We start from the raw sequence: 18370 nt of genomic DNA, 5'->3' as shown, positions 1-18370 counted from the left end.
ACACACACACACACACACACACACACACACACACACACACACACACAGCTTAACCATTATATTTTACTACTACTAGACACATAAAGCATCTCGAAGAATTAAGACAGGCCTTTTATTACAATGGCTGCTGTCAGGCAGACATTCGTCTGGTTAAAAAAAAATGGGGTAAAATTGCTGTTTTGAATGAAATATTCAAAATACAATAACCTCATGTCATATCATTGTGCATAACTGACAGTAATGTGCATGTCATACTGAGGTTATTTAAGACCGAAATTCTGTTATAATTATGGTAACTTGCATATAGTTGTGACATTTTATTTCATTTGATTGGCTGGGTAGCTGCAACGGCAGTAAATAAAAGCGTCTGCAAGTATTGCCAATTTATTCACAACAGAGGTTAATATAGCATCTCCCAGTGGACAGGGGCCATTGACAGATTGATACCAGAGACCATGCAGAACATTTTAAGGCAATCTGCAAACTTCTATCTTTAATTACCTTGAAAATTAAGGATTTTTGTTGTTGTTGTCGTTATTCTGATTTAGGAAAGATGTAGTTATAAGTTGATGCATTCTAAATGCAGTCTAATTAGGTGATAATGGATGCATCAATCACACACAAATAGAGATACTGCATGACTAAACAAGAACAAACGGAACCAACTACTTGTAGAGGAATGAACACAAGCTCGGTTCACTTACCGAAACCTTTGCATGCTTTCCTGATAGCCTTGATATCAGCGGTGACATCGAAGTCCTCATATGGGACGATGGTGGGCTAGAGAAGGAAAAGCGTTTGAATCATTGGAAATATAAAAAAAAACATTTATAAAATACATGTTTATATGTAGAAATAAATAAATAAATCTAATCATTATCTCAACACATACTTTGAGGAGTCATGTACTATTCATGATAAAATATACACAACAGCAACCTGCAAAATCTGAGATAGTAAATATATACACATAATAAACCTGCTATATAAAGTGAACGCCCTCCACTCAAATAGATTAAAGAGTGGGGCTGTGGAGGCTCCATTACATCACAGTACATCCAGGCCGCAGGAAAAGGGTGCAGCCTGTGTGTGATCGCTGAGTCATGGGGCGGCAGCAGTATGCAGTCTCCTCTCCTCTCCTCTCCTCCTCTCCTCTCTCCTCCTCTCCTCCCACCCTCCGTTTCATACAATGCGGCCTTATTGATCAGCGTTTCTGGTAAATTCCTCCCTGCTGCTGCTCGCTGGGCTCACTCCCTCTGCTCAAATTTACTGCGCAAGTTTTGCTTCTCAGTGCTGACTGTTTACAGACGAGAAGTCTTGTTTTCGTGTCCTGAAGACAGATTACAAGCGCGGTCTGTTGAAAGGCTGTCTGTGGTACAAAAAGACACGTCAGTGGTCTTTTTAATCGTGTTAATTCATGACTGTATGACTTATCAAACCCGATCTTTCAGAGCTGTAAAAGTAGCTGATGCGTGAAGTCGCCCATCGCAGTTGCATTGCACTGATTAAACAGCTTATTTTGGAAGTTACGAAGCTAGAGGAAATCCAGTTGTCCTACCTGCACGTTGCCCATGTTGTTCCAGAGCACTCTGTCGTGTTGTAAAGTGACAAACGGGAGCCGTGTGCGTCCTGGAGTGTTGTGCTGCTCTGTAGTTGATGTGATGCGTGTCAACTCGGGTCGGATGTTCCTGAAAGGACTCAGCCCTGTCCGGTGCGGCGGGGGTGACGTCACTGCCGTGTTTTTATTTGGTAGGAAGAGAGGGGAGGTGAGGGGAGGGGGTCTACTATAATATAATGGACTCGCTGAAACATCAACTAGATGGATTGGTTCTTTTGAATTATTTGAATTAATTTGTATTTGTTTTACTAGTACTCATGTGCTTGTACTCAAGTAGCCTCATTGGGTATGCCTACTTGATCTATTTATTTGTTTATTTGTAAGGGAGAAGTACCGAGGAACATTGACAGTTGCAGAAGCAGTGTCTGAAGTCGCTTAAAGCTAACTCACCAGTTGTCACAGTCAGCTCCACACTCTACCTGTCAGCCACTCCCTCCTCATCAGTCTAACTCCCTCCAACCGGTTCACTCACCTGCCTCTGATCACTAATCAAGCCACTATATAAACTCCTGCCTCTCAAACACTCATTGCTAGATTGTTCTACTTGCTATTCCATGCCAGGCTTTAACCCGGACTGATGTCCTGTTGGCGACCCTTCCTGACCCTGATCTACCCGCCCCGTCCCGCCTGACTCCCGGTAAACTCACCAGCCTTCTGTTCCTGACCTGGATTACTTCTGCTCTGCTGCTTTGCCAGAGATGTTGATGTATCAGTCTGTATCTGTTAAGTTTATAATAAAAGCCAACAGTTCCTGGAATGTTGTGTGCTGCAATTGGGTCCATATACAATCCGTTACACCAGTCCCTTGGTGGGCATTGATAAGTTCTCGTTAAAAGTACATAAACAAGAACAAACAAAGCAGAATGCACAATGACTTGGGTACACAAGTTTTCAAAATGTGACTGTTATTGACATGCAATGCTACTTTAAACCTTTACTCCACTACTTTTTAGATGCAACTATTACTTTTGACCGGACTACTTTTTTTTTTTTTTTCCATTGTAATTAAAGATATACAAAAGTAATGCAGTAATGTTTACACAGAGTAGGCTACATTTTAATTTGCCTACTTTTTAAACATTTCTTTTAACTATCCATACTTTAAGTATCACATTCTATACTCTTTTCACCTCATGGTTACCAGTCACTTAGGAATTATTGTTATTGTGTAGAAAATGAGCATCTTATAAAATATGATGGTTTGTACAATGAAACTTCCAAAGAGTAACCCAAGAAAGTTATTGTTTTAAGATTAGCTCAATGTCAAACAGGTAAAACATTAAAATGCTGCTTAAACCATAATACATCAGTAATAATAGTTTCCATTAAATATGTAGAATTGTGAAAGCATACCTTATGGAATATTTAAAAAAATGTGATGTGTTTTTTAAAAGTAAAGTCTGTTTCTTGCACTCGATCCCTGAAATATAGCCCTCATTGATTCTCAAATCTACACTAAATTATGATTATATCAAATTCATTCAGACAATAGTTGACTCCCTGTCTTAGGAAGGCTGCATCATCCCCTGTTGTTAGGTAATTATCATGCTTCTATTTTGAGAGGTAGCAGAAGTATTCAGATCTTTTACTGATATTAAAGTAGCAATACTCCTTTACAAGTGAAAGTCCTGCATTCAAAAGGTTTACTCAAGTAAAATTATCATCAGCAAAATGTACAAAAGATTAAATTACATAAGTACTTCACTTACAGTACTTGAGTAATAGTTCCCTTCCTCCACTGACTAATCTAGACATGAAGAGTCTAATTGTCCTCATGGTGGCAGTGTTGCACAGGCTGCTACGATAGAACTAGAACTCATTTAGTTGTATTCCAGATGTTGCAGACAGGAGCAGCAGGTAAGGTTGAAATAGTAGAGGATGTGTTGCTTTGTATTGAAGAGCAGTTTTTCAACCTTTTTTTGAATATTTTGAAATGTTGGTTGTGATGTGGATTGTTTTGGTTTTATGGAAAATGTAGATTCCTCTTGTAAATTTCAGTATCTACAGCGAGTAAATGTGGTATTTGGAAAGAAGTATTTAAAACATATGATGACGTTGTTTTATATATGGTGATCCATCGATGACTGATCAATGGACTGCATGTACGGAAACCACAAACCCTGATGACGTTAAGATAAAATGTTTTCTTGAGGTGATTCAACCACAGTGCACGAGAGAGGAGTTGGACAACGTGTTTTAATTTGGACAGACACTGGCAGCAGGTCAAGATATTATTATTATTATAAACCTTTCACAAACAATATTGAAAAGACCAAAGATATGAAAAGCAAACTGGGGTTTTATAGAAAGATTTAATCCAGAATTGAGAACGGGGCATTGACTGAATGTACATGCAACACAATATGAATGTACAATATAAATACTCCCATGTGGACGCCACAACATTTTGTAACTTTTTGGAGCAACACATTACAGTATAACTAGCATAAAATACATTTAGTGGGCAAGTTGCAACATTCCATTTCATACAGCCTAAAACCAGCCGATTGAAATAAACGTGTGAAAGTTAGAGTTGCGGTTATTCATGTTCATGTTTATTACTTTATGGACGCTTGATGAGGTTATCTTACACACGACAACGTCTGACATCTATATCTGTGCTCCTAATTCCCCTTTAAGTATTTCACAATATATGCAATGATTGTTATGCTTTCTGGTGACTCTGAGTGTATCATTACTCTGGTATTTTCTCCGTCATGCACACATAACCGTAATGAAGCTGAACCGACTACCGTGTGTGGCTGCATTTCAGTAGGGTGCAATTTGGTGGGTGGTTTATTAACAGGACAGAAAGGTGGTCTGTTGTTGTTGTTGGAGATGACGTTAAAATGTTAAATTACTCATCTTCTGTTCGCGATAAAGTGGCAAATAAAAAAAGCTTTGGTCATGCATAGTTGTGGTTTTAACGATTGAATATGTGGAACGCTTTGAAGGAAAGGTGCTTTCAAGCAGATGTAAAATGGGCAACTAAGTGACAGCGGGAAAAAAAATGCATTATTCACATCGTCCTCCCTTGTCAGTCTTGGTTTCGGTCCCTGAAACAGCCTCTTCTGAGAAGGGACATCCAGGGCACGAGTAGCGAGTAAACTGTAAATAAATATCAACCGAAGGGAGAGCCTCATGGATATTTTAGTACTGCGCCACTACATGTAACTGCACGCCATTTTAAATATGTACGTACATTATTGATGGCAATGCACATCATTTCAAAAGCCTTGTGTGTGTGGTATGTAAGGAGACGCATATAAGCAACAACATCAAAAATGACCCTGTCACAGTTGAGTACAAGTTAACCAATGAACATTTAGTTATTGGATGCTTGATAGCTTGCCACATGCAATGGCTTTTCTAGAAAAATACCTACTGTATATTTTACTGAAACATACGGCTTGTCTCTTATTTTAAAATCAAGCTGTATTACAATCCTTTTGTTATTCCCATGTTTCACTAATCAAACAGATCATTTTCATGCCATGAATTATGGCGTCACAGCTGTGTCTGGGGCTTTGGTCCTGCTTCTCAGAGCTCGTATCATATTGTTTCCTTAGGTCTTGTTTGTCGCTGCCGCCTGCTTGTTTTTCTATCATCAACATCTGACGCATCAATCTCCACTGGCTTATTGCGTAACGTAGACTATCATCAGCGTAACGGGAGACGATAAGCTCATCAGGCGACGCGTTTACTGTGTTTGTGACTGATGATTGTCTCACCTGCTGGTAAAATACAGATATGATTCATTTTTCAAATGACCTTGATGTACTCAATGTGATACAACATACAATGTAAGGCTGACGAATGTGCAAGCAAAAGTGTAGACTAAAAATTCCTCTAAAGTGACTTCAAAGTTGCATTCACTGCAATGTAACGACGACATGTTGGTTATTTAGCAAGTAGTTATGTTTAGATTGCATCAATGGACGGCGGAATAAATGTTCTTCTCCTTGCAAAATCTTTTTTTTTTTTTTTTCCCACTTAGGTCATCCAGAGAAAAATGTTCTTGTCAAATGCAATCTAACATCTTTGTCGTTCGGTAGCTCTGCCCTCTGTGCTGTCAGTCTGTGAATACAAAAACAAATACAATGCAGTCATCACAGCAGTCATCATGCCCTCTCCCCAGAGTCTTGCTCCTGAATGTCCCAGGGGCAAACATCAGCCACCTTTGCCCTGCTGATGACTGCAGGTTTGTCACTAGTACTCGAAGAGCTCTCTTTCTTCTTCTCTGTGGATTTCTTAGTCTGAGCAAAGCTGGTGTGCGAGGGCTCGGTGTCCCGGGAGAAAACCTCCGCCCTCCTGATCTCCATCACTTCTGGGTCTCTGGTCGAGCTCCTCCGCCGCTCAGAAACCGGCCCGCCGCACTCTGACGACTGGCTAACGCGCCTCCTCTCCGATACCGGCTTGCTGGATGAGCTCCGTCTTTCTCTGCTCTTCTCCCTCGCTTTCTCCTTCTCGGCTTTGTGGTTGGACGAGCAGGAGCCTTTCCGCTTCTTCTTGTGTGTGGTGGGGCTGTTGCAGGACTTCTCCTGCTTAGGCGAAGGTGGGCCGTTGTAATCCCACGGGCAGATCTCTACCATCAGGGAGGGAGGCTGCAAAAGGCTCCCTGTGGACTTGGAGTGGTCTGAGTGGAGCACCTTGGGTTTCCCATCAGTGGGCGTGACACTTTTCTTACCCCTGATCCTGTCTGGGGAGATGGAATCGGAATCTCCTCCCAGCATGGGCTGCTCATCGAAGTCCCAGGGACACACGTCTGGCTTAAGAGGGAGCGGTGACTTGGGTGGTCGAGGTTTCCGTGCTTCCCTGCCTTCCTCCCTTTCTCCTCCTTTATCTTTGGAGCGGCGTCTGTTGGAAGGGGACTGCCCCGCTTTCTGCCTCTGCTGGGACCGGCTACCTTTGCTGATTCCAGAGCCGCTGCTGCCTCTCCGGTCTGTGGTGGTTTCTTCAGGAGCAATGGAAACATGTTTCTGGGCCTTTGCTTCAGAGGGAGTCTGCTGTTCTTCCAGCTCCCAGGGACAAACCTCGGACACGTCGTAGAGGTTCCTACCCGTCTCGGAGCAAATGGATGGCTGGCTGCCACTCACCTGTTAAAGTCAAACGATAAAATATCCACCCAATAAGTTACCTGTATGCTCTGTTAATCAAATTATTAGAGAGCTAGAATGTCCATAAGCTTTAGCTTATGTCTTCAAATGGCTTGTTTTGCCTGACCAATGGGCAAAAACTAAAGAGACAAAACTAATTTGCTCCATTTGCTCACTTTTTCCAGCGTTTTCAAATGCATTTCAAGACCTTCGTCAGAGCATACATTTGCTCAGTTGTCATGGAGATGTCTTGGTTGTATTAACACGAACCAAGTATGTACATTCTCACATGAAAACAAAGGCCTTTTGATGATTTACAAATTGAATGTTGACTACAGCTGCTGCATCTCAATCTCAGGAGCCTGCCTTTAAGGTGTACCAGCAGAGAACAATTTGTTCTAAATGCTGACGTTCTATAACTTAAAGTGGCTATAATCAATATGTTTCACATTGACAATGGATCAAATATCAAATGACTATGTGACATACGCACGGATATATATACCACCCAACTCTTTAGATCAGTCTCTCTCATCAGTGTTCCAGCAGGGCAGCTGTTTTCAGTAAAAGTCTGGTGAACTGTACATTACCTTCACAGCATTATATGGCAGACAAAAGTCAGCAACTAGCTGGTGAACATAGTGCAGAATTTATCAGCTAAAAGGCTATTTATTTCCCCCAGACATTTGTGGAGACCAAAACGGAGCTAAAAGTAGAGTGAGAATTGGACTTAACCCAATAATGCTCCGTCTGCTTTCTGTAAATAGGCATCTGTTGGCTAACAAAATGGCTTTGCCATATGAGCTAAAAAAGTGATATAAGTGTTGTGTTTACAGCTTGGTTTAAACCTGGTCTAACGTCTAGCCAGTTTTCTCATTATCCACTTGTCTTTGTTGGCCAGAGAAACGCATAAGAAACAAGCCCCAACTCAATCCCTCTATCATCCTCCTCCTCTTCCTCCTCCTCTCTAATGTCCTGATCTGTGTATAAAGGTCTCCATCCTCTAAGATGGTATTAGCATTTCTGTAAAAAGCTGGTAAGTGGAGGTTAAGATTTTGAGTTATGAGCTACTATTTCCATGGTAAAGATTACATTTTTGATCAAAAGGTATTTTATTCAAAACAATTAAACAAAACCTCAGATTTGAGGAGCTGTTAAAACAGAATGTTTAGTATTTCTTTCACAAATTACTTATTTAATCTGGGTAAAGGAATGCCCAAGGCCTGGTGATAAATTAGAAGGTTAATCGTTACCCATTACCCAATTTTCTGTGGATGGACTAATTGATAACGTAAGTAAACATTTCATCACTAGAGCTAAATAACATGGTAATGCTTTAATCAATTTGGATTTGGAATGTAAATGTTAACGGTACCTGTTGTTTCATGATTCCCATCTTCATGGGTGTCTTGGAGTACTCCACTGACTGACTAATGATCATCTTGGGGTAATGCTCAGGGGTCTCATCCACCTCGGACAGCATCCTCTCCTCCTGTCCCTTCGGACCCTTCTTACTGGCGTCCTCCACGCTTTGGGTCTTGATGGTCAGCCCCGGCATTTTCTCCTTGGCGCTCGCAATCACACTCAGAGACTTCTGCATGATGGAGGTCCGCAGGTGGACGGGTTTCTTCTCGTGCGTCAAGTTGTGAGCGCTGGCCGATTTCCAGAACAGTGGAACAGACTCGGTGGACTCGGCTGGTTCCAGTCTCGGTGGGTTAGCAGATGGTTCCAGCTGCTTCTTGGTGTGTTTCCGGCCAATCAGAGAACCCAGAAGAGATCCTTCCCCACCGCCTCCAACGGGAGTCATATTGTCTCCTGCAGTCGAGCCAGTTTGACTCGCAGTTTCTTCATCCTGGTCACAAACATGGTCATAGCTGAGCGACTTCTTCAAGCCTATGACTTTGTTCTTCAGGGAGTCATCCCGAGGTTTGCCTGAGGAAAGATTAAAATGGCATCAAAGCGGAATACATTTACTGATACGAGTATCATTTTTAAGTGTTGCTCGCAGCCACACTGCTAACTTTCAGACGTGTTGGGCATTGGCCTGGGGTGGTTAGGGTCAGGGAAGACCATTGGTCAGGGCAGAGGACCTGAACAAGTTGGGTTACCGTTAACTTATGCAAGCATGGATGCCTGGCCAATCCTAGCGCTTGCATGCTATGCAGGGTGTGTCTTGCCAAGAAAAGCAGTGGGATTCATAATAACACTGTGTTTCTATGGTTGGTGATATCTGCCCATCCGTCAGTCATTCTGCCACTTTGGTCCAGACTGAAATATCTCAGCAACTGTGGTCAAAATTACACGATGGTCAAAATATTAAAAAAAATTAGTTTATTTCTCTATTTTGGTTTGGGGACAAATACCTGTGAATTGGCAAGTGTTGGTGTGCTAACACACTAAACAATGGTATGTGTACAATGCTGTTTACATACTAATAGGCCGTTCACACAGAAATAATTTTGACGTGTCACAGTTGTAAAAGATAACATCAAAGATGGCTGAATTCCATTCAGCTGCTTCAGTTTCAGGGTCCAGATTGAACAGGTGGAGCCATGATCTCACCGTGATGACTCGGTTCAAATGGGTTTCTCCTCAAGGTGCTGCGGTTGCTGCCGTGTTCGCTGTCGTCCTCACGACTGCACTGCCGGTGTATGTGCATGCTCTCTGGGATCTCCGTTATCCGCTTCATCAGGGAGCGACCCAGACCCTTCTTGGAGTTGCGTTTCTTTTGGAGGTGAGGGTTGTTGGCTAGCATCTTCTTATGTTTGTAGACTTCCAGCTGGGCATACAGCTTCTTCAACTCATCCTGAAAACAGCAGTGAGACTGTAAATGCTGGGCCTCTTTTGAATAAATACATTGATACATTGACTTCCAGGTGTACACACATTTAGAATCATCTTGCTATGATTCTAAATGCTACTTTACCCGTATATCCTCAGGGTCCAAGCTGTGCTCACTCCAGGCCGAGGTAATGCTGTTGTTGAGGTAAGAGCCAGACCTTCCCATGTCCAGCTCCTCCTCGTAGGCCTCGGTGGCAATATCATCCCTGGCCTGAGTCCCTTTGGACAGGAACTAAGACAGATGGAGAGCAAGGTTAAATAATGGTATCACTGGGCCTGCTGGAAGGGTGAGAAAAAGATGTCAAATTGGAAATGTAGTTCCTCCAACAATATTACTCAGGCTTATAGTATGATCAGATTTATTGTATGACAGAATAAATATGTTGGCTGAAGGTCATTGGAGGTAAACAAAATTCCCTGCAGCAAAAATATTTACTGATATAGATCTCATATAATGAAAAAGTTACCTTCCTAAACTTAAAGAAATGACAGGCAAACAAATATGAACTGCAGAATACAGAACAATGAACACTACATGAGATTTGCCTTTTTCTAGATTGTGTATTTACTGTGTTCTTGATTGCTGCATTCAATAATTACCACTAAACTAAATACATGTCTCCAATGTCAAGTTGTCTTAATGCAAGTTGATCCTCCTCCTGTTGACTGCTGGAGCAAACACAGCAATATCAACAGTTTGATTATTGTTATTTTTGCTGGCACTAATTTCCTCCTTGATTAAAATAACACATTTATTTAAGAAGAGAAAATAATCTGTTTGATTTTGACTTTTCAGAGCCAACTTATTCATCTTTGCTTCAGAGAAACCAAATATTTAACCGAGATTCAGGAACAGAAGCGGTGTGAGAAGAACATCCTCCCATTGTGCTTAATTATCCTTGTGTGCTCAACTGACTTATACTTCTGAGGGGCCTAATTAAGAAACGATGAAGGAACAGAGAGCGCTGAAGGTGTATTGCATTCCTTACACAGCAGGATAATTAAATGTTTTCCATCAGACTTGAGAGATTGCACATAAAGACACCCACGGGAGTGCTTAGCTAAATTACAGTAACTACTAATGCTATTTGAGTTTAATGGCAGCAAATGTGCCTGTTTGCCTCTGTGTGTATGTTGTGGACCGCTAATATCAAATGAACTTAAGACGATTAATGGACTATTGTATACACAAGCTACAGTACAGCAGAAGCCATTAAGGAAATCTCTCTGTACTCAATGTAACCTCCTTGACAATTGCATTTTCTAAAAAACGGTCTCGTAAGAAAGAAAAGTATACGACTGCTGCACTGATCTTATTGATGCAGCACTTTCTGTAAGAGCTGCTTCTCCTCTGATTAGTTTCCCAAACAAAATACCTGAACTCTATGCCATTAAATACGTGCCGATATTCTGAGCAAGCAATGACACATTTTGAGCAGAGAAATGTTACGTAAGCACTTAAATTTTTTTTATAAAAAAAAACAGTATTCAGATCCTTTACTCAAGTACCACTTCAACAATGTAAAAATATACTAGTTGCAAGTGAAAGTCCTGCATTCAAAATCTTAGGCAAAAGTATTATCAGCAAAATATATTTACAATATTTTTAGTAAAAGTACTGATTCTGCAGTAAGATGGCCTTTGTGACTAATAAATTATACCCAATTAGGTTGCAAGAATGTACTGTTGCAGCTGGTTGAGATGGAGCGAGTTTATCTACTTTAGAAACAGTTTGTTTTGTCCAGTGGTTTCAAACCTACTGCGGCTGGCCCCTCCAAAGGGTTACAAGATGCATCTGAGGGGTTGTTAGAGTAGTTGTTAACTCTTTTTTATGATGAAAGAAGAAAGAAAGAAAGTTGTGCTAAACAAATTTTGTACTAATTTTCTGGACTATATAATATTTGCTCTCATTGGTGAAACTACAGACATCCTCGTCATCTGAAACATGACGAGGAACCCCAATCACAAGTCAAATGGTTGAGAACCAATGATTAAATCTTAGCTTTGTCTGTTTTTGTTTGTAAAATCTCAATATATAAAGTAACTAATAACTATATATGTCAGATAAATGTAGTGGAGTAAAAAGTTCAATGTATTGCTCTGAAAGGTGAAGGAGTAGAAGTACACATACAATAGATATACAGTATGGTGTACAAGTACCTCAAACTTTTGCTGCCCGCACATTTACTTCCAACCACTGACCCACAACCCAGTAAACTAATACCTGACATGGTTCAAGGGGTGTTACCTTTGGAACGAGCAGCAGGCCCAGAGTCACAGTCACAGTCAGATGAGTGTGAGCAAAGAACAACATGAGCATCCAGTCGGGGTGAAGCCCCGGCACCAGAGAGAACCTGCAGAAAGACATAAACAGGAGAAATTCTGTTCATTCACTGGCACTTTATCAAAGCCATGAATCGAGTACTCGGTGAAATATATTCAGACGCGCACAGACATTAAAAGCAGCTTTTAGTGATTCTTGAGAACAAAATGTAGGCTGCTACTACCCCAGAGGCAATCACTACTTCAAAAACTGTACAGAGACATAAAAGCAAATCGGAGGGGAAATGATAAAAGTAGCAGAATATAGAGCGCAACAGTGATCCCCAACTTTTTGAACGTCTCCGCTCTGGAAGGGAATTAAACTTCATTCACTCCATTGTCGTTTCAAAGAAAGAGTTTTTAACCTGGAACTAAGCCAACCAACATGAGATGAATAGCAACCATAAAACATTTGTTTTCGAATAAAAAAAGAAAGAAATTGGAACAATGGAAATAAGCCAAAGGTACAAGGATTGTGTACACAACTATGTTAAGAGTGAAAGAAGCAAGTCGTCCCATTAACCATTATGAATGATACCTTTCCAACCAAGTCCAAAGTTACTGTTATCTACACAAGTACCCAACAAAATATATATATATATATATATATATATATATATATATATACACACACACAAAGCACAAGTGACCAACAATAAAATAAGAAAGAAATGTCTATATTCTAGTCAAGTGTTCTGTATATTGTAAACAATACACATAGTGTACAGTGTGTACACATAAAGGAGTCTATGTACTGTTTGACAGATGATACATAGTAAAAAACATGTTGTGCATTAAAATCTGTAAGATTATGATCCATAACGGCAGCAGTAAATATCTTGGTGTTAGAGGATAACTAACAGTGCATGACTTTTTTTATTTGTTTCTTCTGCAGGAAGAAACTGTTCTCTCTGGTTGTTTTGGCGTTTTCAGCGTCATATGTAACGGAGGCTGTAACATTTCCCCATAGATTAACAGTGATCCACAGCTGGTCACAACATATGGAATTATACTAGCTGGCTTGGTAGCATGTCAAATGTATCGTACGTTTCTGCTGAGGCTGCTGAGGCTACAAACATCTGGTCTCTGGCTGTGTAATGACCTGGACACTACACAGAGAAACTACGGTAAGGATAGTAACCTAACATACCCTTGTGCATCTCCTCAAATGGTATCCCAGATAATGGCCTCCACCCAAACACAGACTTCATGTAGAATCTAGACTGATGTGATTTTGTACATCCTTGCTGCCCTTCACTGGCTGACTGATGACTTTCAAATTGATTTTACTGCTCGTATTTTAAAGCCTGGCATGGCCGCTTATATTTGTAGTCTGATTGAAATCCTCTGGTAGGCACAGGATAAAGTATAAGTCCCTATTAAAAAACAATCGTTATTAATCGTCAGTTTGCTGTTTCACCTTATTAAGTATCTCATTTAATTTGAATCTGTTGCCGGTATTTTTATACAGAAGCAATTTGTCACGTTTTAAAAAGTGCTACACAAAAAAATGTATAGGGCTGAACATAGACGTTTGTTTTCTTCCAATGTCTGAAAAACACCAAAGAAGTATTTTTTTTTTTTTCAAAGGAATTGTGTCCCATTTCTGTCAGTACTGACTCAATCCAGACATGTGCAGCTCCATGTCAAAGCTCACAGCAGCAACGTTCTTTCCAACTTGACATCATTTCCATTATTGTGGCAGTTTTTAATCATAGTTTGTATTGTATTCACAATACAAGTACCAGCACAGGTTATCACTCCAATTATTGCTGGAAAATATGAAAAGAACACAAAAGCCTCAATAGGCTCTAACAATGGGCGGCTTTTTGGCACCAATTTTCCACAACCAATCAACTCCAGACTCCATGACAGATACATCAATCGAACTATTAGGCAGTAGCAGTATCAAGCTGAGTTAAGTGTATTTCGTCCAAAGTCTGTGAAAGATACCTCTGCGCTTCTGTGTGTGTGTGTGTGTGTGTGTGTGTGTGTGTGTGTGTGTGTGTGTGTGTGGTGTGCGTGTGTGTGCGTGCGTGCGTGTGTTTGTGCACGCGTGCATGAGACAAAGTTATTTCCTTAAAGTTTCTCAGAGATCCACCAAGGTGGCTCAGAGGTTGTTGGTCCTTCGTCATCACGCCCAGAAATCACATTCATAATACAAATTAGATATCGAAAAGCATTGTGTGCGTGTGTTTTCATCAACCCTACCCCATTGCACACACGCGCGCACACACACACACACATCCCGCTCAAGTCCAGCCTTATCTCCGGGACGCAGGAGAAAAAAGAAGAAAAAAACACTTTTGTTCTATTCCCCAGCAAGCGGCGAGCGAGAACAGCTTGATTTATAACAGTTTCACTCCACTGATGAAGGTGTACCCATTTGACTTTTCAGTTTCTCAATAGATTAAAAGAATGTGATCTTTTACTTTTTGTCCAACTGAGCACAATAGGGCGCTGCATAAATGAAAGAATATTCAATCACCAACAGTTTTATCGGAGGAAGTGTGACAAATGGAATTTTTTCGCCGCCAGGCTGCTGCAGACGTAATATAAAAGAAACACCCGACAGGTTTTATTCCCACTGCAACAGGATTGACAAAGTATTCTTTGCTTTAGGAGTCTTTTAAAAATGTAGGTGCTACTACTTCCACCATTCTTTGAACAGTTCTGTTTTTTTCAACTCGGATAGTCAAAACCGATATTCAGACATAGACTCATAAAACACAGTTCATAAGCTTATTGAAGCAGTAAATAAGCTCCATGAGAGCCACACAGGAAGTGTGCCTCTCAGGTAATAGTTGTAGGTGAGTCAGGATCAGGCGGCAACCTGCAGCGCTGAAAAGTGAAGCAGAAGTGCCTTGAATTTGCATTTTTTTTTGCCAGGGACGACTCATTTGGTTGTAAAAATAAGTCAGATTGTATACAAGTCTGGAAGAAAAGGACTCTATTTCTAACTTTATTTACTACCTCAGTAAACATTGTAAACATGAGTTTATGGTCTCAATTGCTAGTTTCAAGTCTTCAATAAAGCATGATGTTGCTACCGCGGCGTTGTCCGGTCTGGGAGTTGTCCATGATTTTGTCTTAGAAGTTCAACCCTTTCATAGTGTGTTAATTGTGACATTGTAACATTTGTGGTCGTTTAAAAATGTCTTACTCGGCATTCAGTTTTACTTAACTTCACCCTCTCGTGGCACTTCTGCCAAAAGTCAAGATGGCAACGGCCAAAATGCTAAACTCAAGGCTTCAAAACGGCAATCCACAAACCAGTGGGTGATGGCTCGATGACTACGTCCACTTCCTGTATACAGTCTGGTCAGATTTTTCTTTTCAAATCATTTACAATATAATTTACGGGTGGGCAAGTAATGCATTGTTTTACAAACCTTCCACATGCATTTAATGATAACAAAAGAAGAGTTTTTCTTTACCCTCAACTGTGTCACTACTCAACAACATTGTGAGGTGAAAACATGGATCGCATTCAAGTTTCAAGTCTCCGCATCTGATTTCCATGCAACAGACATGAAAAAGGCTGCCTAAAGGTACGGAAATAACATTCATCAAACCAGCCTCCAGTATGTTTTGCATTTGACACAGTTTGTCTTCAAACGTGTGATTATATTTCCATCCAAAGCAGGAACTGTTGAGACGTTTAGCTTAGCTTTGAGACAAACTAGGTTTGTAAAACTTTGTAGCCTAATCTGTTGCTGCATTGTTTTGTGTGAGAAATGGCACAGAGGTAACTAAAACATTGGCAAAAGATGCTATTTTTTTGCCACATGGGGGTTAAACAAGCTGAAAATAACATATTATTTATCAAAGTTGTCATGGTTAGCTAATAGTTGCCTTATTACACTTCTACATGGAAGTGTAATAAGGCATGGAGCAACATTAGCATTCATTTGGAGTCGTGTTTTTGTCCACCTGATGAATGTAAGTCCAATACACTCTCCTTTTAAGCTCTGTTTTGGTCTCCACCACTACTCCCGACCTATATATCTAGGGCTTCAGCTGCTAAATGCCCCATTATCTTCACTAGAGACTGAATCAAAAGTGTTGTGGGCCCTGAAACTAAAGCAAAGAGTCAAAGATGTTAAAAGGCTCCAGATAACTTTGGGTGAAAGCTCTCTGTGAGTTTGCTGCTTAAATCAGAGAACCCCTTTCACATTAGCCTATACATTTACAGTATTGGTTCCATTGTTAATATCGAATCATTTTTGATAAGTGCAGCTTTAAAGTCAGAACTATGATACTGATTCTTCCTGCCCATGTGGAATTCAAGAAATAATTCCATGACCTATTATCACGTCAGGTTTTGGGAATCATTTAGCTTAGTCAAGGTATTGTAAAGCAAATACATGACGATTAGATGAATAGACGTTCAAAATCCATGTTACAAAGAGTACATTTGGTTACCTGCCACTTGTGACAGTAAGACTGTGGTTTAGGGCCACAGAGGGTTTATTTTGGACTCTGGCACAGTAGAGCTGAGTGCTGTGTCTCTGCCTGGGGAAGACATTTTTTTATTCACCTCCCTTCCACTTGCTCTGCTGACGCTGTTCATTTCCCTGATGAAGGGGGCGGGTGGAACTCTCTGCCTTATATCTGACATGTTCAGCATTTGTAATGCCCTGCTCTAACACGCAAATATCTCTATGATTATGATTAAACAACGGCTGCAAGAAGGGGTAAAGTCGTCTAAGCCCCTTGTCATTGTTCAAGCTATTTCCTCATTACTGTCGCAGAGATGTTCATCAAGAATAGTAAGACCATTGTTCTTCCCCTTTTTAGATTTTCTGTCAAGACATAATTATTGCCATTCACTTCAGGCCAAGCGTACTGTTCTTCACGCGCACTCGTGCCCGTTCCACCCGTTTCCCTCACCTACCTGATGATGTGGAAGATGGCGGATATGAGGAGCTCATTGTAGATGGCCACAGCCATGTAACGTGGCTCGTGGAAAGCCGAGGGTACGGTGCGGACTGCGTAGCAGAGGTACACCCCCCACAGCAGGAACAGGAACTCCGCTGGGACAAACAAACAGAAAGGTCACGGGGAGGGTTGGAGGACGGATTTTAAGGCTTTATTGTCTTTAATTAATCATTTTCCAAATTTGATTTAGTGTCATTAATTAAATCGTTGTATACCCCGCAAGCTGGAACAAGCCTACATAATCCGAAAAGTATTTTTATGTATAAAATGCCTCCCTTGAGATTGGAAATTTTTCTCCCTTTTCAAAGTGCCAAACTCAATGAAAGCTTAACAGTTATAGTTCAATCATGTCTCTGAGTTAAATACAAAAGCTGGAGCTGGGAGACGTGTAAAGACGGGAAACAGATGTAAAGGGCGAGCCTGGCGCTCTCTAAAGTTACTAAACATGCCCACCAGTGGTGAGCACAGATTATTTGAGTATACTGCAGGGCGCTGTACAGGCATGATGGTACCAGACTGTGACAAAAACACCCATAAATATATATATTTTTGTATTATTTATTATTAACTTTTCTGTTTGTGTATTGATTAAACAACTGAGACACATGTTAAATAGTCAGCTTTAAAAGGTGCTGGTAGGCAGATTTTGCTTCACCTTTGGACGGAGCCAGGCTAGTTGTTTCCAGTGTTAATCATCTCCCGGCTCCTCATCATCCCACTCTCAAGAGAGAAATTTCCAAAAACGTATCTCTGAAAATGCTAAACTGTTCCTTTGAGCATTGATTTAGTCTCCGTTTATATTATGTTAAATGATAGCAGCACTGTTGCTCTGACATGTTGGATGCAGAGTCACTGCGATAGTAAACAGCAACACTGTTAGTCATCGCGCACTGCATGAAACAAAGATGTTGAAAGAAGTTGATTGTTGACGTTCAAGGCAATAATTTGGCAAGAGTTCCCCGTGTTTCTGCAGTGTTTCCTTGACAATGTGTTGACACTTTACTGCTGTCATCTGATCTCACCGAGGTCACACAGCCCGACTGCAATTTTACAGAAAATATGTATTTAGAAAATGAGCTGCTGTCAGCATTATCAACGTAATTCAAAATATACTGGACATTATATGTGCACAGATTTAGGGTGGCTGCGTTTTGGAGGTATGAAATTATGTCTTGAAGCAGTCTGATGGCTCTTATATTTGCTGCTCTTTGGTGAAGAACAAAATTATGATTCTTGCTTTAAAAAAACCTTTACTTTCCGTTATAATATGCTGCATAGAAAAATGTCAAATGAGCGTCACCAAGTGAGAGGTTTTCCTCTGATGGTAAGCTCAATGAGCTTGTTGTTTTGTTTGCAGACATAAAGGAGCACCAAAAACGGTGCCAATACTGTGTGTTGGCACATGAGTCCTTAAAGTCCTTATGGTGATTACAGACCATTAATATTCATGAACAGGCCCAGTCTATAAATCATCACTAATTACTTGGTACTTAGCCTCTGAATCAGGATGCACGAAGAGCTGCGTGAAAGAAGAAAGGGATAACGATTCCAA

The 18370-nt window shown here is 40.7% G+C and overlaps 2 protein-coding genes across 3 annotated transcripts in view; both read right to left on the bottom strand.

The window, feature by feature from the left end:
• LOC116393306 (annexin A13-like) overlaps positions 1–1712 on the bottom strand; it is a 6008-nt gene extending 4296 nt beyond the window's left edge. For both annotated transcript variants that reach the window (XM_031865498.1, XM_031865499.1), the window contains exons 1-2: positions 1559–1712; positions 705–780 (exon numbers count right to left, since the gene is read on the bottom strand). In XM_031865498.1, the coding sequence (XP_031721358.1) occupies positions 705–780; positions 1559–1573 (91 nt within the window). In that variant the 5' untranslated portion in view covers positions 1574–1712. The remainder of the gene's footprint in view (positions 1–704; positions 781–1558) is intronic.
• Positions 1713–3505: 1793 nt separating this feature from the next.
• The window catches only part of gpr158b (G protein-coupled receptor 158b), a 53303-nt gene continuing 38438 nt past the window's right edge, over positions 3506–18370 (bottom strand). Inside the window, exons 8-13 of the mRNA XM_031865131.1 lie at positions 16775–16913; positions 11804–11909; positions 9641–9787; positions 9277–9520; positions 8090–8646; positions 3506–6714 (exon numbers count right to left, since the gene is read on the bottom strand). Of these exons, the coding sequence (XP_031720991.1) occupies positions 5740–6714; positions 8090–8646; positions 9277–9520; positions 9641–9787; positions 11804–11909; positions 16775–16913 (2168 nt within the window). The 3' untranslated portion in view covers positions 3506–5739. The remainder of the gene's footprint in view (positions 6715–8089; positions 8647–9276; positions 9521–9640; positions 9788–11803; positions 11910–16774; positions 16914–18370) is intronic.

Source organism: Anarrhichthys ocellatus, unplaced genomic scaffold (assembly GCF_004355925.1).
Source record: "Anarrhichthys ocellatus isolate YVR2014 unplaced genomic scaffold, GSC_Weel_1.0 scaffold32, whole genome shotgun sequence".
NCBI classification, from domain to species: domain Eukaryota; kingdom Metazoa; phylum Chordata; class Actinopteri; order Perciformes; family Anarhichadidae; genus Anarrhichthys; species Anarrhichthys ocellatus.
The sequence above is the reverse complement of the archived record's forward strand: the minus strand, read 5'-3'. Positions and strand labels throughout refer to the sequence as shown.